Raw genomic sequence first — 24,607 nt, 5'->3', positions numbered from 1 at the left:
CTGCGTGCTTGTGGTCAGCGTGTGGTCACCATCCTCCCCCTGGGTGGGTGTCTTAGTTTCTGCAGAACAACTCAAACATGTTCTAGATTGTTATCTCCATCCCTTCAGGGGAACCCAAAGTCCTGTGACTCTGTCCTATTAACTGCCTGAGCCTGCTCTCTGGAACTTGGGGAAGGCCTAGGAGACTAAAGCCTTTTTTCTGCAAACAGGGGACATGGAGGGGCTTTTGTAGCTGGGAGGGCCCCATGGGGTCCTGTTCAGTTTCAAAGTCACTTAGGAATGTTCTCTGTGTGATTACTCCACCAACTGCGTACCCAGATAGGTTTGTTTTGTCTTTTGATTTTTAGGGAATGCTTTTAAAGACATTAGTTTTGTTTTATAATCATCTAAAGCGTTTACAGGTGACAGTGTTGAATTTTACCTGAGCCCCTGGGCTCTTGCAAAACAGTGACTTTAAAGAAATACCCCTCACCCTTTTGAGTTCCGAAAAAAAAAAAAAAACAGCTCACTGCAAAGAACCTCCCTTTCCATATGACTTGGATAAGACCCATGGATGTCCCCCTCGTTTGCCTAGGACAAGGCCAGATACAGACCCTCCAAATTCCCATCCTTTGCCTCCTAAATGAATAGCTGAACTGTCGGTCCTCACTGGCCCATCGGAACAAAATGCTTGTCAACCCAGCTTTGGTTACGTTTCTCTCCTTCCTGCAGACCCTGAACTCTGTCCCACCCTCAGCCCGAGCCAGCACACAGCCCCTTGGACAATACGCTGGCCTCTAAAGCGTTCTCTTCTGGAAAGAACGAGGGAGGGGAAGTGGGATGAGAGGCGGCTTGTTTACTCTCTTCCAGAACGAAAACCCCTGAGCCCTTGCAGATCTTAGGGTCAAAGCGGCCTCTCTTCTGTGATATTCTCCATCCCCTTGTTGGCAATAACCCCTTCTTTCCTCCTTTGCAAGAATCCTTTTGAATAAAAATCTCCCCTAAGTTCAGATGTATTTTGTATTTGACCCGTAGCTTTCAAAGTCAAATCTACAAGACAGGCACATTCAGAGAAGTCTGGCTTTTACATCTGTTCCCCCACCCCACTTCCCTGTTGGCTACTTCTCCCTCTAGGTAATTTTTTCTCTTTTAGTGTTCGGCTTATCCTTTCATTTTTAAAAATATAAGGCAACACGACCACATGTTACATCTTCACTCTCGTTTTTGAGGAACAAGGGCAGCCAACCACACTCACCTTCTCCCATTTATAGGTATAAACCTCACCCACGTGAACCCTCCACCATCTCAGCTTAACAAGCTGTCCACGGGGAGACCATGGGCTTCAACGAGATTTTAAGGAGATGAAAGCACTTTGTAAATCAGTGTCCCGCAAACTTGAGTGTGCCCCCGAATCACCTGGAGGGCCTGTTACCAGGTCCCACCCAGAGTTTCTGATTCAGTGGGCCTGGGTTCGGGGTGAGGATTTGCACGAGCTCCCAGGGAGGCTCCTGCTGCTGGTCCGGGGACCAGACATTGAGAACCACTAGCTTGAGCCCCTCTGAGGGCAGGGCCGACATACCCGAGTATTCCTAAGACATCTATACCTCTGAACGCAGGGCCTGAAGGGGACAGCGGTGGGAATGTAGGCCCTGGCTTGGCCACAGACCTTGGCCTGACTTCCCAGTTTGAGGTTCTCTCCTCAAAGATAGCCCGCGGACCAGCAGCTGCCCCAGGGAGCTCGTTAGGAGTGCAGACCCTGACCCAGGCCTAGTGAATCAGAATCTGTAGTTTACAAAGCTCCAGGTGAGGCTATGCTCCTTAAGTGTGAGAGGCACCGGCCTGAGTCTCCATCCCCCCTGGCTTATCTACGGGGCTGGGGGACTGAGGCCCCCTGGAATACAAGCTGGAGAGGCAGGGGCTTTATCTGATTTATGGCTGAGAGGGGGGAGCACTCACCCTCGAGCCAAGTGAACGGCCTCCTTCCTGTGGATCCCCCTGCCCCGCCTCCCCCGACAGCCAACCCGGCCAGGCAGTGCTTGGCTTGAGGGACAGCTGGCCAAAGTGGTGCCAGGAGCCCTGACCTGCTGCAGCTTGAGTGCCCGTCCCCGAGGGTCCCTTGTTTCCTTCCTCTTCACAGTCTCCAGGGGTGGCAAGTAGATCCCGCTACCCCGATAGACCCCCTCCCAGAGGGATAGGGGCCTGAGGCTCCTTGGTGCCCTGGGGGTGCCCACTCTGAGCCTTGCTGAAAACGAATCAGTTGGAGGCCATTTCGGCCCCCACTTACCATGTCTACGGCTGTCCGGAGTGAGAGGAGGTCAAGGAGGGGCCGTCTGCCCCCGGCCCGCCCCTCCTGCCCGGGAAGGGGCCCAGCGGTATCAGGGGCGGGGCGGCCGGTGTGCGGGGCTGGAGTTTCTCCCTCGGCCCCTCTGTCCCAGGAGGACGGAGGCTCTGTCTGCCTGGGGGGCCGGCTCAGGCGGGGAAGGTTCCCGGGACGGTGGGAGAAGGTCCCAGAGGAAGCGCCGGGGCTGCGGAGATAACAGCCCCTGTAAGGAGGGCGCTCCCCGCCCTGTGATGGGACCCCTGTCCAGAGGCTCAGAGCACTCCTGCCACCCCTCCTTCTTCTCCAGGAGAAGCCCCCTCGGGCCCTCAGCCAGCCAGGTCCCCACGCCATCCCCACTGCTCACCAGCCCCCCTCTCTCGAGCCCCTCGGTGAGCAGAATCTCCTCGGTCCTCCTCCATTGTGAGGAAAGACACCTGCTCCGGGAGCCATGGGGCAATACGATTCCAGTTCCTACCTTCCCTGTGAGGTGGGCGCTCGAGCCTCGACTCCCGGCTCAGGGCCTCCCTCGCCAGGGGCCAGGACTGCCGCCAGCTCCCGGGCTGGGCCCAGGGGCCGATGTGTGTGGGTCTAGGGCCCCTGCCCTGTCCTGAGGTCAAGGCTCAAAAGGGGTCCAAAGACAGCCAGGGCGACAGTGGCAAAGGCCTCCATGGCAAAGGCCTCTGTGCTGGGCATCACACGTGTCCCCCTGAATCTTCCAGGAGAACCCGCACCCCAGCAGGTGTTACCCCATTTTACACACGAAGTCACTGAGGCTCAGGGTTAAGTGGCTGCTCAAAGTCATACTGAGTGTCAGTAAGGGGTTGTTTGAGCCCAAAGCCCTGCTCATTGTCCCACTAAGCCAAGCAGGTGAAGGGGGACTGGCGGGGTCTCGGGTCCCAGACTGGGACTCCAGGTCCTGAGGCCACCCTGCTGTGCTGTTGAGCAGTTCTAACGTGCGGCTCCGTGAAGGCTGAACAGCCAGAAGAGGCCCTCTCTGTGGAGCCCACATCCGAGTTACGGCCTCTGTCAGGTAAAACCTGCCAAGTGGAGGTGCCCCATCTGACATCTGGGTGCCAGCACCAACTCAGGCCCTCTCACCCCACTCCTGCATGGTACCATGTGGCAGGAACACTTCTGGAGCCATCTGCTGGGTCTGGGATCAGAAGCCAATCAACCTGGAGAGGGCTCAGGTGGTCTCCTTAGACCCTGCGCCCTGGAGCTGGGCCAGGGCAGGTCGGGTGGTCAGCATGGGGGGCCAGCATTGGGTGGGGCTGAACCGTCCACCTGAGGAAAGGTTAACTCACAGACTGAAGCGGCACGTCCTGGCATCTTGGGGGCAGCTGGCATTGGCAGAAGAAATAGGAGAGCTCAGCAGAAGGGAAGAAATGCAGCTGTATTTTCATTAAGGAATTTATTTCTCTTAAAAAAACAACAACAGTGGTTCGATCTAGATACAGCAGCACTGTGACATACTCGAGGGGACATACAAAGGTTCAAGAGCAGCAGGAGAACAAAAGCCATATCTTCAGGAATGACCTCCAAAATGGAACTATTTTTATTCATCAATGTTAAAATTTCCCTGGAAAAAAAATTAGAAACCTTTGGATACTAGAAGGATTATTATTTTAACACTAATTATTTTAACAGCCACTAAGCTCTTCTAATTGAGAACATTTGCTTTTGATCTATTACAAAAATGGCTTAGTGATGGACCAGGGAAAGACATCTAGATTCTTCTTTTGGGGAGTGTCTTTCCCTCCTAAGGAGAGCTAGTGTTTCAAAGGTTTTAGCCACGGTCCACAGCACAAGCCTTTAAAGTTAGACCAGACGAGGTACCTACACCTGAGCAGGGTCTGACCCCTACACGTTGGAGCTTCAAAAGCTGGGCTGGTTGGTCCTAAAAGTGGGTACAGAAGGTGCCTAGGGGGACGAGGTGTCACCACCGTGGTCTGTTGTGATCAGAAAGCGAGCTCTCTGCCGTTCATGACTCACAGTTCTGCGCTTGGAAATGCACAAAGATTTCACACTCTTTCCATACAAAGGCTAAAAAGTTAGGAGGCCCTACCTCAGAGTGTGGAGCTCGAGAACAGGAGACAACCAGAGGGGTTGTCCTCGGATACACAAGCACACAGCAGCCCCAGAGGAGAGCTGGGTGTCACCCTGACTGGCGCTTCCTCTTCATCTCGGGGGGACTTTTGGTGGTCCGCAAGGCCGCTGTTCCCTTTGGCAAGGCCTGGGCTACCAGGCTAAAGGAGGCTGCAGTGCTCCCTCTGTATTGAGGTCTGGGTCAGCAGTTCGCAGGAGAAAGTTGGTGGGAAAACTTTGGGGGAAAGGACACAGGTGTAGAAGGGTAAGGAGGCGCTTCCACGGAGGGCTGGGCTCCTTGACCCCTGGCCTCTCGGAGGCCAGGCCCTCAGCGTCACCAAGGATTGCTAGGTTCAAGGGCAGGCAGCCGCATCTCACTTGTGCTTTCAATGCCAAGGCCACGTCCACATACGTGTCCCCAGAACTCACTGCCATTTGCCCCGTGGGCTGCCTGAGAAGCGTGCGTACCCCCGGCCACACTGCTTGCTTCCATGCAGCATGGCCTCCAAGACTGAGCGCTCCCCTTTGTTAAGAGGAGTGCATTTCGGGAAACAAGCCCTCCTGCGGCGGCTCAGGACAGAGCAACCCTTAGCTACTGTGCAAGTCAGCCGCCCTCGCAAGAAGCCTCGTGGTTTAAAGAGTGATGTTCCCGGCCTAGAAAGATCAGAGGATGAGTTGATGTGGGAGGTGGTGCCGTCCTCCGTGAAGGTGGGGCTGGGTCTTTGTGATCTTGTGGGTATCATGGGAGCCGCCCAGGGGGCTTGAGAAACACTCACAGGTCATGGTGATCACGGCAGAGACCACCCCCGCCCCACTGGGGACAGCGGCTTGGCTCCTGAAAAGGGGAAGCAGAGGTGCTTCTGCAAGACCCTGCGTCTCACCTCAAAGGCACGAAGTCAGAGAAGGTCCGGTGAGAAAAACGTCATGCTCGGAGGAAGAAAGTCTCTTCCGTGAAGAGCTCAAATGCAGTAAAAAGATTTAAATCCACTTGCTGCCCAAATATGCCTCCTCCCGGACAGGTAGATGGTGGGAAGGTTTGTTTTTTTTTTTTTTTTTAGTTAAAAAATCTTTTTAAAAATGCAGCCATAGAAAACAAGCTGGAGTAGAGGTTGGTGGTGGGTCAGGTCGGGGGGTCCAGGGACAGGACCTGTGGCAACTGGGGACCCAGGGGAAGGGGGCTGGCTTTCAGACACTGTTCTAAATGAAGACGCCCCTTCTCTGTACAAAGCAATGGACCGAAAGGAAGAGGAGGATTGCAAAGGCCAGTGACTCTGACCCTGTGCACTTTGGGGCGCTCAGGGGACAGGCGGCGAGGGTGAAGGAAGACTCCCGTTATTCTAAGAGCCACGCAAAGTTCTGTGCTTTAGCCTCTGTGCTCTCACGATGTAGAAACACACTGAGCAGATTTATGTTTTCCTTCTTGCTCCTTGAGGATTCTCTACCGCAAACGGACAGTGCGTTGGCTTTAAGGTGTAAAGAGACTGGCTACACACCAGTCCGTGTGGAAAGGTTTGAGCTGCTGTGAATCGGGAAAAATGAATGACATTTCTGGACAGGAGGGTGGTGGCGTGGGCTACTGACTGTCCCAGGAAGATGACTGTCCTTCTTTTCACTGAGAAGGGTCAGTGAGAGCTTGAGGATCTTAACATACTGGTCAAAGAGCTTTCCACTTCCTCAGCAAAAACTGAATACGGCTGTTTGTATTAATCTTGTACTCAGCTCAAGAAAGGTAACGGAAGCAGCCTCGGAGACAAGGGCTGGTCTTGAAGAAAATAATACTGCACATTAAAGGGATCTAAGGGAGGCCCAACTGTTTCTTTTCTTCTCTTTGCTTGTAAAATGACCTCAAAACGGTCAGTTTCAACGGCCAGGCCCCTGTCTAGCCTCAGGACCCAATGGCAAAGTTTGGGGAAGGAGCATGGAAATTGGGACACAAGGCTGACACGCTGGCTTCTCTCTCCTCCCTAAAAGCTCAGGCTCCAAAGTTGCCTGGTCACCTAGAGAAATAAGTTTGGGAGGATCCCATCAAAAGCCCCACCGATGGCCTAAGGCAGTGGTTCTCACACTCCAGGGTGCATCAGAATGACCTGGCGAGCTTTTTAAAGATGCAGATTCCTGGGCCCTACTCCCAGGGAATCCCATTCCGTAGGTTTGGGGTGAAGCCCAGAATCTGTATTTTACCAGGAGATGCTGCTGCAGGAAGTGCAGGGCCCACGCCGGGAGAAACCCTGGCAGCTGCCCGGTGGCTGAGGCCAGGTCTGACTGAGGGTGACCTGGGAGGCAGGGCAGCAGGGAATTCAACCGTTCACCCTGTCCCGGAGGGGAGGCAAAGACAGATTTGCTCCCTGTCACCTTGTGAAGGCAGCAGGGGGGAGGCTGGCCACTCCCTGGGGCTGGACAGCCCTGCTCAAAGTGCCTGGGGGCTGCCTTTAGAGACCCTGGTCTGGCAAAGCCACCAAGTTCTCCTGGGGCTACTTGTGCCTGGAGCTTTGAGATGCCCGATGAGAGCTCGCCTCTGCTTCACCTCTCCCGGAAGGGACAGTGAGTTTTTCTTGAGCTTCTGTGGGTGGCCCGGCCTCTCCCATTTGCTTGGCGAGCCAACCTCATGCATCCATGCCACCTGAGCCAATGAATCTGCGGGGCCCCAGGAAGCTCTCAAGGCCCTATGACCCCATAAACACTCAAGGGACATGCCCAGAGATCCTGGGAGAGCCACCTTCACCTCTACAAGCCCAAGACCTCCACTCCCTGACGCTTCTATGGGCCGTAAGTGTTTGGGACTCTTGGGGTTCCATGACTACTCCTTATCGTTGCTATGCGTCTCTTAAAACTAGAATAAGACAATCCCCAAATGCAAGTCTCTTGAAAACATACTGGCTTTAGCAGTCAGAACCTACTCAGAAAGAAAGAGGCCTAGACACCCTTGTGCTGAGGACCCTCAGCTCCACGTACCGGCCACCTTCCAGAAGGAAGAGGAGGCCAAGGCCAAAGCAACAGTGGCATCGTGTGCCCCCAAAGGAAAAGTGCACATCTTGACGGAGCTGGGCCCAGGCAACTCCATGGACCCCAACGGAAGACATCCTGGCTGGGGGTAAAGTCCCAGTGGGTCTTTGAGCATTTAATTCAGATTGTTACAAGCCAACAGAATGGTGATACCAATGTGAGGGAGGGAAAGGTTATAGAGATGGATACAATCAATCCTTTAAAGGTGAAATGGGAATCATTTTCTACATTTAATAAAAACATTTTCTCATTTGAGGCTCTGGAAGTCTTAAGTCACATTTTTTTTTTTTTACACCCTTCCCCGCCCGCCACCCCTCTAAAATGTCTTAAAACACATGGCTTAACAGTGGCTGCACAGAAAATATACACCCTCAAAGTCTGACTTTCATTTAAATACAAATATACAAAATGTAAACTGAAACAATAGAGAAATTTACAAAACTTTTCTTTAAAAATAATAAAGACAAAATTCAGTTCTAGTTATGACGCTGTTAAAATACGTGCAAGTTGTATCCAATTGGATTTCTATTGCAATGTTCGACAGAGACACAGCCAATCCACCTTGGCTTGAGGGCCGCCTCCGAACACAGACCTGAGTGGAAATCTCTTTGAGGAACCTGGAGGCTCCCCATCTCGGGGCTGGACGGCCTCCTTCCCTGGCTCCTGGAGGGCTCCCCCGCCCGCCCGCCAGAGCGGAAGCTCCACCGGTCACAAGTCCGCTTCTAAGGAGAAGGGTCTAGGCTGTCCCACCGTGGACTTCAGGCCAGAGCTGCAGCTAGCTGCTTCCGGTGGAGTTTGAACTGACATGGTTTGAATTTATGTGATGGTTAAAACTGGTCTTGGAACTGGGTGAACTCTTGGAATTGTTCTGATGCTGGGAGGGGGGTGAGCAGGGAGGAGAGAAAGAAGGAGAGAGAAGGTCAGTCATCGCAGAGTCGAGCCTTGGGGACCTTGCATCACAGGGGCCTCTGAATCTGAACTGGAGAGGAGCTCAGCTGACCAGCTCCCCGTCTTGCTTTCTGCTGCCTTCTGTTCTCCCCCTGCAGACCCAGGTCCAGAGGCCACCCCTTGGGGCAGAGGGCTTTACCTGATTAACAGACGCCCAAGGCAGAGAGGAGGTGGTCCCTCCTATAATATCTATCTACATGGTTAGGCCTGCAGGCCCAGAGTTAGGCTGCCGGGTTCGAATCCTAAATCTGCCACTTCTTAGCTGAGTGACCTCGAGAAAGTGTCTGACTCCCTTGGTTGCCTGGCCTGTGATGTGGGTTAGGAGACACTTCTGGACAGGGCTGTTGGGAGAAGGAAACAAGGCTGTGTGTGCAAAGGGCTCTAGCAGGTGCCCGGCTTGGGAACCACGAGCTGCTCGCCCTCAGTATCCCTGGCACCCTCTTGGCACCCCCGTGGGCGCGGGCCCCTCACGTTGCAGAAGAGAGCTGACGTGTCTGCTCCCCTGGTGGCAGTCGTGGTGCCAGGCACTGTGCTGAGGTCACCGTCCTCCACCTCACTCACCCTGGGCAGCCGGCATTTCCATCCTGATTTTTCAGGTGGGCAAACAGAGGCCTGGAGAGGCGGCGGGGGGGGGGGGGGGGGCGGGGGCGCGGTTCAATACGCTGCCACCCAACCGAGAAGGGTCAGGGCTGGATTTGAACCTGGGCCGTGAGCTTCCACAGCAAATGCTTGTCCCAGGATCCCAGGCCATCCTGGGGGGCTCGGCTACTTCGGGGATGGAGGTCATTTCTTTCTGGAACTTCAATTTTACTTGATGGAAGCATTTGAAAATTATATTTTTATAGCAGATGGATATGAGTATATTATGGAATAGGAGGTGAAACTCACATGAAGTTTTTAGATAAACCCGCAAACTCAGGCCTCAGTCTGCATTTTCTCTCAGTGTGCCTCATCCGTGCTGCCCGCCCTGTTATCCGAGATCCTCCGCAAGGGCTCACTGGCTGTGTGACCTTGAGCAAGTTCCTTAACTCCTCTCAGCCTCAGTTTCCTCATCTGTGAAATGGCCTAATGGGAGCACATCCTGGGCTCACACTTCACTAAGATGCCCCAAAGGAGGGATGCAGTTTTACTTGCTGATGCATCTTAAGTCCTCAGGTAACAGTCTAGCATGGAGTAGGTGCTCAATACATATCGGTGGAATGAATAGTTGAATGAAGGCCTGGGGTTTTGTGACGATTAAATAAAAGACGCCTTCAAAAAGCACCCAGCACAGCGCCTGGCCCCCAGCGGAGTGCCTCGAACAGCCACCTCTTCCCTGTTATCTAGGCGGGAGGGAGCTGGGATGCCCAGGGCCTGGGTACAGACCTGCTGCTGCTCTCTTGGGGGGAGGAGGAAAGTAAGGAACCAGGGGCCTGCCAGGCCTCAGGATGGGGCCCTGCCTTCTTGAAGGGCCAGGGCCGGAGGCGGCGCTATTGTGGCCATCTTCTTGGTGGCAGGGATGAGGTTAGGGGTCTCTCACTCTAGAAAGCCTGCCGGGTCCTTCCTGGGACATTTCTCCCACGTGGCCCACACCAACCCTTGATCCAGGGACAGGCTGAGGGAAGAATACCTTTTCCTGAGGGACAAAGTCTCCTCTGGCTGCCAGCTGCAGGGCACAGCATCAAACTACGGGAGCCCCACCTCGGGAGCCATGAGGTTCTTCGGAGATCACCTCTCCAGCACCAGCTCCCCCTGTTCTTTGTCAAATCTTTACCTACATAACTTGCGTCGTCTTTACAATGGCTCTCAACCAGGGGCGTTTTGTCCCCAGGGCCATTAGGCAGCATCTGGAGACATTTTTGATTGACACACGGGAGTGGGTGCTACTGCCATCTACTGGGTGGCGGCTAGGACGCTGCTGAGCCCCCTCGATGCGTAAGTCCCGCGACAATGAACTAACCCAAAGCATCAGCAGCGCCGAGGCTGAGGAACCCCGATGACCGGTTAACTTGGCGCTGGCCCTGCCCCTTCTGCTCTGGGGACGCCATCAGCCAGTGGGTCTCAAGGCACTTCAGACAGGCTGCCCGTCCCTTCCAGGCTGCTGCTGCCCCCAGTCTCCCCAGCCTGCAAGTTGGTCTCAGGCTATGGAAGGCTCAGACCTGGGGGTTCCCAGGGCTGAGGCCAGGACAGCAGGGTTGAGGTGGGAGTGAGGGTCTCACCTGACGCTTGAATAGCCTCTGGAGCAGCCCTTTCTTTGGCGGTTCCGGAGGGTGGCTTCTGTTCAGGTCCGGTGAGAGGGTACCGTTAGGTCCAAACACATTCAGTTCCTTAAAGCACTCTGTTTCTATCATCTGGAGAAGCGGTCAAAACACGGGTGGTGTGAGGGGCTGCGCTGGTTATCCCGGGTGGATGGGAATCGCAGCAGGCCAGCCCTGGGCGACACTGTGCCGAGCCTGGTCCTGCCAGGCTCTCCGGCCGCCCTCCATCTCACAGGGCTGAGACCCAGGCAGCAAGGCCCGCCCCCCGCCTCTCCCTGACGGCCCTGCAAGCCGCCCTCTCTGAGAAGCCAGTAGCCGGCCATGGAGGGCAGCGGCAGGGAAGCGCTCATCTTCCAGCCACGGGGCTCACCCCCCAGCTCCTCCTCTACCCCAGCGCTCCGGACCCTTCCCCTTCCAGGGCTGCAGGCCCACTGCCCCATCACTGCCATCTCACTCGAACCAGCTCGAACTTGCCCCACCTCCAGCCCCCTTGTGCCTCCCGCTGCTGCCCCATTTCTCTTGTTTCCCAGCCACGCTTCTCCAGAGAGGCATCGAGACAGGCCTCCTCTTCCCGCCCAGCCAGCTCCTCACCCAGCACCACACCATGCCCCAGTCTGCCCACAGGGACGCCCACCCAGCTGTCCCTCTTCTGCCCTCGTTGCACCCTCCCCTCGGGGTGAAGCTGAGGGCCCCGCCGTGCTCACCTCGCTTTGCCAAGGGATGGGTACGGAGCCCGTGGAGAACTTGGAGTAGAAGTCGTCGTCTGTGTGGTCCAGGTTGACGCCCTTCACGGTGGAGAACTGCTCGATGTCCAGCACGTCCTTGCAGTACACGGCCCGGGGCTGGGAGGGCAGGGTGCTGGTCACCAGGAGCACTGCCTGTGGCTCTGGCGGCCCCCAGCCAGGCCCGGAGGGTTTTGATGGGGAGCAGGGGGGGGTCTCCCAGGGCCACCCCCGCCCCGGGAACCCGGGCTGCCCTTCGCCCAGAGGGGCCAAAGGGCCCCCAGCTGGGGTGACGAGAGCTCAGGGCCCCTTCCTGCCATCACTGCCCCACACAGGATGCAACGGGGGGATGTCCCAGGAGGACCTCCCTGGCCCTTCTCGCATCGGAGGCCAGTCAGGGGTGGTAGGTCAGCACGCAGGCAGCAGCCACACAGACCTGGGCTGGGGTCCCAGCTGTAGTGCTTAGGTGCTTTGTTAAAGTTACGTATCCCCTGGAGGCCTCAGTTTCCTCACCTGCAAAATGGGGCAGTCGAGGCACCAGGCCATGGGGCTGTCGTCAGTGCTGCTATGGCCCCGGCGCCGTAAACCACAGTGATCTCTTTCATCTCACTCATCCACCAAACATGCTCTGGGGCTGCCGTGCGGGGACTCACAGAGACAAACCCGGGCCCTGCCCTCTGGGGGTTCGAGGTCAGTGGGGGAGGCCTCCCAGGGGCTCTGGGAGCCTGGGATTCTGGAGATGAGGACTTCATAGAGGTGATGATGCCAGGGTGGTTACGGAGAGACCCCCAGACCGGGCGACACCCTGCTACTGGAAGACGGGGGCCACCCCTTGCCCACAGGCCTCAGCCTCTGACCTGGGGCCCAGCACAGATGTTTAGCGAAGTCGAAGGTCATAAATCAATGCACAGGCTCAGTCTAGGCTGGGGAGGCTACTTACATCTGGAATAAAGGGAGGGTCCAACATCCCGGCTTCTAAGCGCTTGAAATTCATGTTCCTGAAGAAGGGGTGTCTCTTGACCTCTGCTGCCCCTTCCTCCCGGCAGCCCAGCCTCTGCTTTGCATCTTTGGTGAGCAGCTGTGACAGGAGAGCCCCATGAGGACTTGCCTGGGGGGCCTTTCCTCCTGCCCAGAGGCCCGAGGGGCAGAGGGGCTTCGGAGAGCTTGTGGCCACCTCCCTTTCACACGAGGGTCCCTGAGCCCTCCCGAACGTCCCTCCTCTCTCCTCCACGGTGCCTGCGCCACCCCAGGTACCCAGCGGACACTGCCCGCTCAGGCCTCGATTCAGGGTGGCCTCCTGAGCCACGGTGTGCTTTGTGGTCCCATGTCCCCAGCATGTTCAGATGCCTGGGACCCCCAGGAGACCAGGAATCCTGTCTGTTTCTCCAGTGACTACACATCGCTGCCTGGTGAGTACCCAGCATGCACTAATGTTTGTTGAATTGGTGTTAACTCTTCTGTTCCAGGTAAGCTACAAAGGGCAAGGACTGGCCAGTAGGTTCTTTCATTCATTTACTCAGTTCATAAGTACATTGTAGACTTGTACCCAGTAGGTGCCGAGAGAGGATGCTAAGGGTCTGGCCTCAGAAAAATCACGTTCAGAGGACCCATCAAGGCAATGCAGATATGACACCACGGTGGCAGAGGAACAAGAACTGGCTGCCAGCTGAGGCATCGGGAGGTGTCCTGGGGAAGGGGGGTCTGAGACAGGCTTTCAAAGGTGGGAGCAGGCATCGGAGGGACCTGTGGCATCATGAGCAGGGCGGCAGGGACACTCAGGGCGTGTCTGGGGAACACCTGTCCTTGAGTCTGAGTGAAGGATGAGGGAGATGGGTCAGGGGGAAGGGGACTGGTTGGGGAGAGTGATGGAGGGTCCTGAAGGCCAGGTCCAGAGGTAGGATTTTAATACAGATGTAGTGGGGAGACAAGGATGGTTGGGGTAGAGGAGTGTCCTCATCACAACCAAAAGGCAGGATGGTTAATAGGGAGGAAGGGGGTGCAGGAGCAGAGACAGCTGGACGGGAGGAAGGTGTGAATGAAAGAGAGGAAGGGGGGGAGGGGAGGGGCAGGCCTCGGCTGAAGATGGGGCAGGGCCGCCGCGTGACCGCAGGGCATCAGCCCCTCCCCGCAGTCCCAGTGTCCCTGGCTGTGCTTCCCTCTGGTCCCCGCCCCACTGAGCACTGCACCATGTACACAGCTGGAATCTACTAAGTGTCCGCTTTGAGACTAAAATCAAAGTGGGTGGTCTGCACCTTGGAGGGAGTCCAGCCCTTTCCTTTACCAACACCCTGGTGCCCTCTGCATGTGCTCATTTAACACACATTTACAGATGCCCTGAGAGCCAGCAGGCAGGGGGCCTCCTGGGGCCCAGAGTCTGGAGGGGAGGCTTGCTGGGACTGCCCCACCAAAAACTAAGGAATGAAAGGTGGCAGTGGGGCAAGCACCAGGTCACAGCCTTGAAGGGACTAAGCCATGAGATAGCCACTCACAATGTCACCCTCTGGTCCACCAACCACCCAAGAGTGTTTTGCCCAGTGGGCTGGCGGCTCGGAGCCCCAACTGCTCTTCTCCTGGGGCTTTGCTCTGCTCTGCGTAATCCCAAGAGGCTGCAGAGCCCAAAGCCTGCAGGGGCTGGCCAGACAGATGGCACAAATGAGAGCAATAAGGTGAGGGGTGGGCGGGGCGGGCCGTGCCAGGCTGCCCGTCAGCTCCTGCCAGGCAGGGATGCTGGCCAGTGTCCAGGGCTTCTGCTTTTTTTTCGAGAAGCCAGAAAATCCGGGGTTTCATGTGAATTTGCCCCATTTAAAAATCTTGGCAATTAACCCACCATTCACCTCTCTCTAAGACACTGTGCAGGCTGAAATAAACACCCACCTACATGCTGCCTGTCTGCAACCTGGGCATCAGGTAAAGAATTTACACATGTAATATCAGTATAAACCAGGAGAAGTGAGAGGGAGAGACGGTGTGAGCTGAGGTGGATGGGGCAGGCAGAGAGGGCTTCCTGGAGGAGGAAGACTAGAGATGGGCTGGAAGGACCGGTGAGACTGAGAGGGCTACAGGGCCAGTGGGGAAGAACCGGTGCTGGGACTCAGCAGGGGCCTGAGAAAGGTGGGGGCTGAGGTCTGGGCCTAGGGACGACTGGACCCAGGGGACAAGGCAATGAGATGCATGCATTTCTGGACACCAGGGGCAGTGGAGAGGGTCTTGTGGCTGCCAAGATGGAATGAGGGATAGAATCTGGAGGCCAGGGACCAGCTTCCTTGCTGTTTGTAGAGAGACCTTCCTCGGCAGGTGGCGCTGGAGCTGCCCCGGGGCCTCCATGGTCTCCTTACAGTCAGGCCCTGCTGTGTCCTGAGCTGGTGTCCCTTGGTGGTGACAGCCTGGCTGCCAGACCAGATGCACTGTGGTTAAGGGCGCAGAAGAAGCTCAAGACCAGAATTCCAAGACCCCAGGGTAAGGAGGCAGAGGAAGGCCAGAGACCTCCAAAGGTTCTTCTAGCTGAGAAAGACAGGGGACCTTGGTTTGACACCTACAGACCCAGGTCTGCCTGGAGCCCCAGGCTCAGATGCCACCTTTCCTTCAGTGGCCACCAGGGGACAGCAGAGGAACAGCAGTGCCCCCGGTCCTGGGGCCCCAAAGCCGGGCGCCAAAGCCGATGACTGTGGGCAGGGAGGGGGCGCTCTGTGCCTCTCTGTCCTCTCAGCACATCCCATGTTGCTGCTGGGTGTTTCCCAAGACCTGCTTCTCTGAATTCCCTGACCTGGGACATTTGGTGATGCTCTGACCTCCTTCTTCCCTTGTCCAGTTAGGTCCCTCTGGACAGATACCTGACTGTGACATAACCAAGTATTCTTGGCACCCCCCCAGCCCCCGGTTTTCAAACATCCCTAGGACCCCACATTTCCATGTACCTGCCTTTTGCTGCCTTGCTCCTCTTGTTCCCCGACCCCAGCTCTGGCTGCCGTGACTACCTGTTTTCTTGGAGGTCCCCCAGTTGCCGGCTGGCCCAGGCATGTGGTCCGGGCGTGTGTTTGCTTGTGTATACACCACACCTCCCTCACTGTCTCTCACACATGCCAATGGCAGATCTACGGTTCCTCTTCCTTTGGAAGTGGTCAGATGGCAGCTCTAGCCCAAATCCTTCTTCCCATGTCTCTGTGACGTCAGACCGAGGCTGGTAAGAGGAAGCGGTCAGGCAGCAGGCGGACGGCTCCAGGAGGGTGGCCTTCTGGGGGTGGGAACTATGCCAGATGGTTTCTGGGCCCCTAGCAGTGCAGCCTCAGGTTTTCTAGAGGCAGAAACTCTGCTGCTTTTCATCTGCTCTCCGGGCCTGCCCTTCTCTGCACTCTAGCCTGGTTGACGCTCATGATTCAGATCCTGAGGGCCAGCCGGCCTGTCCGCTGCTCCAGGTGCAGCGTGCTCCAGGGAGAGGAAGGGGATCTGTGGATCCCCAGTGCCCAGAGCCAAGCGCTCAGGCCCCTCCTGTCCCCGAGGGGCTGGAGTAAGAGGGCAGCTGCCTGTGGTGGAGGTGCTAGCACAGCTGGGCTAGCACCAGAGGGAGGAGGGCCCTGGGGGGCACAGGTGGGCCTTGGGAGCCTAAGAGCCAAGCAGGAAAGGAAGCGGGCCCACCTGGGCCGAGAGGAAGGGCTGCGGTCCAGGGGCGGACTCTCTCCAGCTCCACTTTTTTTTTTTAAGTTTTTTTTTTTGATGTGGACCATTTTTGAAGTCTTCATTGAATTTGTTACAACATTGTTTCTGTTTCATGTTTTGGTTTTCTGGCCGCGAGGCATGTGGGATCCTAGCTCCCCGACCAGGGATCGAACCCGCACCCCCTGCATCGGAAGGCAAAGTCTTAACCACTGGACCGCCAGGGAAGTCCCCCAGCTCCACTTTTGATGGCTCCTGTCACTCCTTCCTCTATCTGGCTTCCAGCCCCCCAGTCTGGCCCCGCCCACCCAGCCTGTCTAAAGGTCATTCCCAGAGTGCGCCCTACCTGTGGCCGGGTCAAATTCACTATCCATGGATACCGTCACGCAGGCCCCCAGCCAGTGTGACCAACATTCCATATAGTGGGTGGAAAACTCGAGTATAAGATGTTCGAAGACTGAAACTATCACCACCCACCACCTGCAGCCCCTGGCCTCAAGCCAGCACCCAGGGGTCCAGAGCTGGAGAGAGCAGGAGGCCCAAGGTCAAGGGTAGGGGCTGCCTGGATCCCTCTGTGTCTTGGGGACGAGCCAGGATCATCCCCTTTCTCCCCCATGCTGGCTCCCCCCACAGAGCTGGACGGGAGGGTGTCTCCCATTGCTCACCGCAGCCCCCCTCCCTCATCACAGAGCCGCCCTGCCCCACCCCAGGCTCCCTCCTGGAAGCCTTCACCGCCCACCCCGTCCACAGCCTGCCCTCCGGCCTGGTGGCCTCATCGCCCACACCCTAGCGTGCCCCGACCCTGTCCCCTTCAGCCCGTTTGCTGTTCTCGGCTAAGGGCCGGGAGGGGAGCCAGCACTGGACACCAGCCCCGGGGCAGAGTCTGGCTCACCGGGAGCTCACCATTTTGCAGATGGACTTGGCCTCCTCGGAGAACTTGTGCGAATATACCTCCTCGGTCTCCAGGACCCGGCGGTCCACCTCCTCCCTCTTCACCTTCTCCTTGCGGCCGCGGAAGGGCGACTGGCCCTCGATCATCTCGTAGATGAGGCAGCCCAGACCCCAGTAGTCGGGGCTCAGGCCGTACCTCTGGTTGTTCAGGACCTCTGGAGCTGGGGGCAGAGCAGGGAAGCGAGGAGAGGTGAGAGACAGCTGGTGGCAGGTCAGAGCCCGGGCAGACGGGGCCAGGACTGTGACGTCAACGGGGCCTCAGGGCGTCCTGCAGCCAGGAATGATGGTGCTGCTCACAGAAGGCCTGGAGCCTGATGGCTGAGACCTCTTCCCTCTGCCGACTCTGGCCCACCAACTGCTGTAAATACCACCTCTTCCTGGGAGCCTGCCCTGGTTGCTCTTTGCTGTGCTCCCAGGACTCTGACTGCGGTTTCAGAAGCCTGACCACAGTGGATGGAAACAACCTGTTCCCTTGATGTCTCCCCCACTAGACTGTGAGCCACCTTATTCCCTGCTGTGCCCGGTAACAGGTACGACACCTGACACACAGTAGGTGCTGCACACGTATTCGTTTCAATGAATGGTGTGTCCACCCAAAGTAAAATGATTTTAAATTTAGCTGGAATTCAAATAGCTTCTCTAACATTTTGATAAAATGAATTATAGATTCACCAGAGAAATGCAAAAAAGATAGTTTCAGGTCATCAGGCAGGCCACATACATCCAGGGAGGCAAATGCATCCACACATGTGCTGGTATGCACACAACACAATGTGCTGTGCAGACACTGTGCAAGAGGAGAAGGCGCAGATGCACAGGCAGACACACACAAAGGTGCACAGATGGATCTATCTATCCATCACCCATCTATCATGCATCCACCCATTTATCTATCCACCCATCCATCCATCTATCCACCCATTTATTAATCCATCCATCCATCTGTCATCTATCTATCTATCTACCTATCATCGGTCCATCCATCCCTCAGCATTCACATGGGTATACATACCCCCAACATACACACAGACACACACCCCAGAGGTCCTCCAATGTCGTGCAACCTGAAAAGGACCCTCGAGCACCAGAGACCAAGTCTAGAACCCTAAGCATGTGTTGCTGGCACAAGCCCGGTAGAGGAAAACAAGGTCCCCACCCCCCCAGAGCTTTCAGGAGTCCTCTGCCTCCTGGTGTGAGTGGGCTTATGAGTGTGAGGTGTGCAGAAGGAAGCCCAGGGAATATCCCTTATTGGAAGGAGCATTCCAGGGGTCAGTGTAGCTCTGGGGCTCTTCCCCGTAGCTCCCGGGATGATGGTCTCAGAGAAGGCTCAGGGGATGCAGCGCAGGGAGCCCGAGGCTGGTCTCTCCTTAGAATGGTACTTTGTGACACAGTAGGTGGTGTGCTCCGCTCCTTTCTGGGCCCTTCCTAATGATCTCCCCTCCTCTCGAGGTCACCCTGAAAGGCTGTCTGCCAACTCAGCAGACCCCTACTCCACCCACCCCCAGGCAGCGCTGTTTGTCAGCTCTGCCACTGACCTTGGGAGGGGCTTGCCCTTGAGATATAGCTGGGGCTAGGGGTGGGAGCTGCAGAGCTCAGTGAAGTCAAGTTGCACCCTGGGGCCCCAAGGCTCCCCCAACCCTGGCTAAGACCTCCCACCTCCCAGCATGACTACTTCTTCTAGTTGCACAAAGAGGCCAGTGGCTCTGAGGGTGGGGCTTGGTGAGAGGCCGCGCCTACACTTACCCATGTAGCCGACAGTGCCCACCCGGCCGCGGATCAGGTCTCCCTCCGGGATCTTCACGGCCAGGCCCAGGTCCGAGATCCTAATGTGGCCTGAGGGAGGACAACAGAGTTAATAAGTCCCTGGGATGGTCATGTGGACATCTGGTCTACCCTGGGCAGGGCCCCAGACTTGCCATGGGCCCCTGGCATTTCATCTGTCCTAGAAAGAGTGGTACCCAACCTGCCATGGCAGGGTGACTGCAGACCCTTGGGAGAGTCCAGGTGTCAGAGGACAGGGGTAAAGTATTACTTTTTAGGAGAAAAACTTAACGATGAAAAGGACGCCTGGATTTGGATGGACGATGGCAGACCTGCCTCATAAAATGCCTTAATGGGCTTCTTGGAAGGCTGATGTCACAAAGTTGAAAATGCCTTGGCCTGATTCTGGGATTGCTTCATGGGAAAATGTAAGATTCTCCTGACATTTTGCAACAATTTGCTTAAGGGGAAAAATCATAAAGCAATTTGGGAAGCAACTCCCTATTCTGCCTTGTTGGTCTTTGGGGGTTGTTTTCTCCCTTTGGAGACACTGCCACCCAGGCTTAGCAGAGACTGGGAGGAGGCATTGGAGCTCCTGGACCAGGACTGACCCCCAAAGGCAGAGACGAGGCAGAGTGGTGCTGAGAGCTCGCCTCAGTGCTGTCTCTCCAAGCAGCCCACTGGCAGGGTCGTGGCCTCATCTGACCCTGCAGGGAGGAACACCGCCCTCCTTCCCAGCCTGGAGCTCAGCAAGGCCCAACGCCAGAGACCCTGCTAGGCTGCAGCTGAGTGGATTCCCCTGGCTCAGTGGCCCCTGACAAAGGCAGGAACGGTGGGGGCGGGGGTGAGAGCACACAGACTCCAGCCATTGGGCGACAAATCAGTGGTGGGCACAGTCCTGGGACCAGCGGGGAACAAGAACCCCTCCAGGTACTGGGCGCATCCAGAGAGGGGCAGTGGGCCCTGAGCCCTCTGCCTGCTCCGCCACATGACAGTATCACAATCAAACCTCTTCTCTTGGTCACGAACGACCTCCCTCCCTCCCTCTCTCTCTCCTGTCAGCCTGGGGCTGCCTGATGTCTGGGGCATGCTGGCAGGGAGACCTGGTCTCTGGTCTCAACTCCCCACTGATATTGCTGGGTGAGTGACCTTGGCAGGTTGGCTCCTCTGAGCCTCAATCTTATCATCTGTAAAATGGGCACAGGGGTGTCGGCCCTGTCCCCTCCGTAGAGATGAGATCTAGTTAGATAGAAGATGTGACAACCCCTTCCCAGGCATGAGAGGCTAAACAGTCATGAGGGGCTACTGTGGTGGCTCCTGTTATCCGTGCGTGTGTGCACAAACACACAAGAAAATAACAATGGTGATAGACAAGTAATAACGCCTAACACATTTATAGCTGGCTATAGTTGACAAAACAACTTCTCCTCAAGCTATCTTGTCAGAACCTCACCACCACCCTCCACCATCTGAAGCAGGCAGGGCAGGACCCACTGTTTCTATTTCACAAACAAGGAAGATGAGGTGCAGCGAAGTTGTGTGAGAGTTAAGTACCGGCCCAGAGTCTCTGGAATTCTCGACTCCTCATTTACTGCTCGCTCTCTCGCGTGCATGCTCTCTCTCTCTCCCTGTCCTCCCTCTCGGCTGAGCCACACTGCTTCTTTGCCGGGTAGGAGCTTTGTCCATGCCCTCTGCCCTCCCGTGGACCCCGGGTCAGTGTCTCTGAGTCTCTGCTGGGGGGCCCCCTGCTCCCTTTGGGTTGCGACGCTCACCTCAGCTGCAGAGCAGGAGAGGGATCCCCGGGCCGATGCCTGACTTACCGTAATCGTCTAACAGGATATTTTCAGGTTTCAAGTCTCTGAAAGGGAAAGATCACCAGCATGTGAGTGTGGCTGTTCTGGGAGGCAAGGGCACACCAGCATCTGGGTGGACCCCCTTGGGCCAACCCGGCCTGAGTGTTTCCTTCCTGACTCTGGGCTCGGGAGGTCTGGTCTCTCTCTGGGTCAAGACAATCTTGTGCTAACTTCTCTCCCTCCAGTAATTTAAAACAAATGCTGCTTTTTGCCATAGGTGCCCTCCTGACCCTGGAGAGTGACTGAAAAGGAAGTTAGGCAAAGGCTAGTCCTGGCACCTGTCCACACACTGACGGCCCCGGGGCTAGGAATACTTCTGGCTGGAGTGGTGACCGACTCCTCCAGGGCTGAGAAGACCCTGAGGCTTCAGGATGCCTTGAAGGCAAAGCAGGGTCTGGGGATGAAAGAAGAGAAGTTACTGAGGACCAAGAACCAGCCGCAGAATTGGGGCAGAGAATTGTAAGGGAGAGAACGGTAACCTCCAGGACAAAGGCCCCCTTTGGGAGGGGGCCCCCAGGAGCCCGGCACATCTCCCAACTCCAGCTGAGCCGCAGCCTGGGAGAAAGCACAGCCAGAAGGCACGGCTGGACATGCAGCCACCTCCTTCTGTCCCTGACGTCTCTCTTCTCTTTGATGAAATGATCATGCTCATGAGAAAGGGAACCTCTCCACTCCCACTGGGGGGAAGGCAGCAGAAGTGTCTGGTTTTATTTTATTAGTTAATGTATTAATTAATTAATTTTTGGCTGAGTTGGGTCTTCGCTGCTGCTCGCAGGCTTTCTCTAGTTGCGGCGAGCGGGGGCCGCTCTTCGTTGCGGTGCGCGGGCTTCTCATTGCAGTGGCTTCTCTTGTTGCGGAGCACAGGCTCTAGGTGCACAGGCTTCAGTAGTTGTGGCACGTGGGCTCAGTAGTTGCGGCTCGCGGGTTCTAGAGCGCAGGCTCAGTAGTTGTGGCGCACGGGCTTAGCTGCTCTGCGGCATGTGGGATCTTCCCGGACCAGGGCTCGAACCCGTGTCCCCTGCATTGGCAGGCGGATTCTTAACCACTACGCCACCAGGGAAGCCCTGGTTTTATTAATAAAAGGTTTTCTCCACGAGTTAAAGAATAACAGGATAGTGTGTGCAACTCAGTTAAGCCATCGGGCAGACGATACATGGCTTCTAGATTGAGGATTCAGTTCTCACCAACTGGCTTTGTTCATCAAACGGAGGGCAGCTCTCCTCATGGGGAGCAGTTCCTGTGCCCAAATCCAGTGGTGTAGCCTCACGAAGTGATAACTGGTGTTTGCATGTAGTTACTTATTACAACATACTTTTGTTGCTGTTGTTAACTTGCATGCTTTTGGTGTGTTAACAATCCCAAACACGGGCAGGAGTCATCACTGCAATTAATCAGTCACCACCGACCACCGGGTTGGAAAGACAGCTGGCTAGTGGGCACAAACCCACACCCCCAGAGAGGCTCTGGCAAGTGGTCAGGGCCGGGGAGTCACCATGGCTCTCTTCCTCCATAGAAGAAGGGCTAGAATTTGGAGGGATGCCTTTTTTCTTTTTTTAAGAGAAAAGTAATCAAGTGGAGGATTCTTTTTTCAACCCTCAGGGAAAATTTTTGGGCTCTCTTCTCACTTGAATGAAAACAAAACAAAAGCATAAATTGGGAGATGGTGTGGGGGGAAGGGCATGTCATCAAGACCATTCCTCTTGCTTTCAAAACTTTCTCAGGCTCCCAAGATAATCTCTGACAAAAGCCCCATGGCAAAGGTCTTCAAACTGGGGTGTGTGTCCCCAGCAGCTGGGGGGGGGTCCCCCACGTGCTGGTGGCTTCGGTTGACAGAAGAAGAGCAGGTTCCTCCCCACTCCTAAATGTGACTATGGTGACTGGCTCCAGAGTCCCAATTAGAGGTGGGATCTAGTAATCATAATTATACGGTCAACTCAACGGAAGAAATTATTTTAACACTTAGAGCCTTATGGTCAAAGGAAATTTTAAAAAAATCTTATATACATCCACATATTTCAGAGTGGAATGCTAATCGATAACTTTTATGCAAAAAAATATTACATTAGAGTAACTATTCTATCGGGGTGGAGGGGAGTAGAGAAGAAAATGATAGAAAACTCCTCACCATTAAGGAGTTTTCATGCATTTTTTTAGCTGCATGATGGTGGAAATCAATTTGCTACAGCAATTAGATTCCACTGGATACCTTTAGAAATGTGATGTCACTTTAGTTCTATTTCAAAATATCAATCTTAGCCACTCTTTTAACATATGATGGACAATTTCAGATGTCTACTTAAAATGTATGAGGGCACACAGATTTTCAAAATTCTGTGAGGAGGCCTGTGAGAAGGGTCTGAAGGCCACTGCTCACAGAATCTGGACACCTGGTCTTAAAACGCTGGATGGTGTGGCAGGGAACGGTGTCCATTCTGATGCCTGCTGCGGTGGTGATCCTACTAAAGTCTTCCTGGGGTTTGCTCCGGATCAGGCCAGCAGGCTCCACTGAGCTTCGCAGGCGCCGGTTGGGAAGGGAACTGTGGCCCGATCTCATCACCTCTGAGGGAACACTTGGCCTCCCTCCCTTCCTCGGTTCCTGGGTGGGAGCCTGTGTGACTCAAGGGCAGTGCCCGGGCCTCGACTCCCAGGGTGGGAATGAGCGTCCAGTCCAGGGCATGGAAGGGTCAGCCTCACCTGCTCAGACTCAGACGAGGGGACCGGGGTTGGGGGGCGCTGGGAGGGCAGCCGCTCACCTGTAGACGATGTCCTCACGGTGGAGGTCTTCCAGGCCGCACAGGATCTCTGCCGCATAGAACAGGGCACGTTCCTCCTCGAAGCCAGGGTTCCCCATGTTGTAGATGTGGAACTTCAGGTCCCCGCCGTTCATGATGGTCAGGACCAAGCACAGCGCATCCTTGGTCTCGTAGGCGTAGGCCAGGTTGACCTGGGAGCACAAGACAGCCCTGTGGTGGGGTTCCGGGGACCCCCTGACCACGTCTGCTCCTCCTCCCGGGCCCTGAAGCTGGGCGGGAGGGCTACGGTGCGGGAGCTGCAGCAGCTTCACGCCACCCCCTGCGCCCTGACAGCCTCCTGGTGCCCCTGCCGCTGCCCTTCTATCAGATTCGGTGGCTCTAGGTGAGGAGGCAAAGCCAGAAGGGGCAGACCAGCACCTCAGGGGTCCCGACAGGACGGTGTCTGCGTTTTTATGTCACAAAAGCATGTGTGTACATCAGGTGGTTAAAACTTCTGCCCCCTTTGGGTATCACCTTGTAAAGCCCAGCCCACTCTGGGGAATGACAGCGGCACCACGTGGATGGCGTGGCCCGCCCTCACGCACAGCTGGTGGGAGTGAAACTGGGGGACGTGCACACACCCTCTGACACAGCAATTCCTCCACCAGGAATCCATCCCATGCACACCCTCACAGAAATATGCCAAAGGGATGCTGAAGGATGGACACGGTGGCCTTATTTGTTGTGGAGGCTCCAAAGCCAGAAACAACTTCTATCGTTGTTGTGAATGGCGCTACAGGTCGTGGCCTAGCTCTTCCCTGTGCATCTGGGGAATGGCGCACAGCTTTGGAAAAGAGGTGCAGCTGTTGGTCTGGTTGTAGAAAAAGCTCTACAATTTAAGGGAAAAACATTGCAGCCTAAGATTTGTAGTAAGATCCCGTTGGCTAAAAGTAATAAAATCTGTACATGAATCAAACACGTCTGGAATGGTTACTCAGAGAGGGAGGCTTTTATGTTTACTTTGCGTCCATCTGTGCTGTTTGACTTTTAACTGGAGCATATATTATTTTTTATAATAACAAGCGGCAGTGACACTGAGAGCTGGCCAAATACCCACGTCCTCCTCCACATTTCCCAGCCTCCCCTGCGGTTGGCTGGTCCCTGGCCATGACTGGTTCTGGCCGAGGACTGTGGGTGGAAGTGAGGGGCGTCATTGCAGCCGAGGCAGTGCAGAGCCCCCAGCATTCACTCTCCACACTCCCGGGGAGGGAGGCGTGCGTGGCTGGAAGATGAAGGAAGGTGGCCTGATCTGATGGGATTTTGGGTGAGAAACAGGACAGCCTTTGCCATTTTCAGCTACTTCAGG

At 55.7% G+C, this 24,607-nt stretch overlaps 1 protein-coding gene across 7 annotated transcripts in view; it reads right to left on the bottom strand.

The window, feature by feature from the left end:
* Window positions 1-3,693: 3,693 nt before the first annotated feature.
* Window positions 3,694-24,607, bottom strand: part of GRK5 (G protein-coupled receptor kinase 5) — a 220,162-nt gene continuing 199,248 nt past the window's right edge. For 5 of the 7 annotated variants that reach the window (XM_082406953.1, XM_082406959.1, XM_082406955.1 and 2 more), the window contains 8 exons: window positions 23,263-23,453; window positions 20,477-20,514; window positions 18,639-18,728; window positions 16,848-17,056; window positions 12,235-12,372; window positions 11,277-11,414; window positions 10,534-10,665; window positions 3,694-8,261 (listed from right to left, as the gene is read on the bottom strand). In XM_082406953.1, the coding sequence (XP_082263079.1) occupies window positions 8,163-8,261; window positions 10,534-10,665; window positions 11,277-11,414; window positions 12,235-12,372; window positions 16,848-17,056; window positions 18,639-18,728; window positions 20,477-20,514; window positions 23,263-23,453 (1,035 nt within the window). In that variant the 3' untranslated portion in view covers window positions 3,694-8,162. Of the gene's footprint in view, window positions 8,262-8,706; window positions 9,555-10,533; window positions 10,666-11,276; window positions 11,415-12,234; window positions 12,373-16,847; window positions 17,057-18,638; window positions 18,729-20,476; window positions 20,515-23,262; window positions 23,454-24,607 lie in introns of those variants that run through there. The other 2 variants (XM_082406954.1, XM_082406956.1) reach the window with 2 other exon arrangements.

Source organism: Balaenoptera borealis (assembly GCF_965194805.1).
Source record: "Balaenoptera borealis genome assembly, chromosome: 10".
NCBI lineage: Eukaryota > Metazoa > Chordata > Mammalia > Artiodactyla > Balaenopteridae > Balaenoptera > Balaenoptera borealis.
The sequence above is the reverse complement of the archived record's forward strand: the minus strand, read 5'-3'. Positions and strand labels throughout refer to the sequence as shown.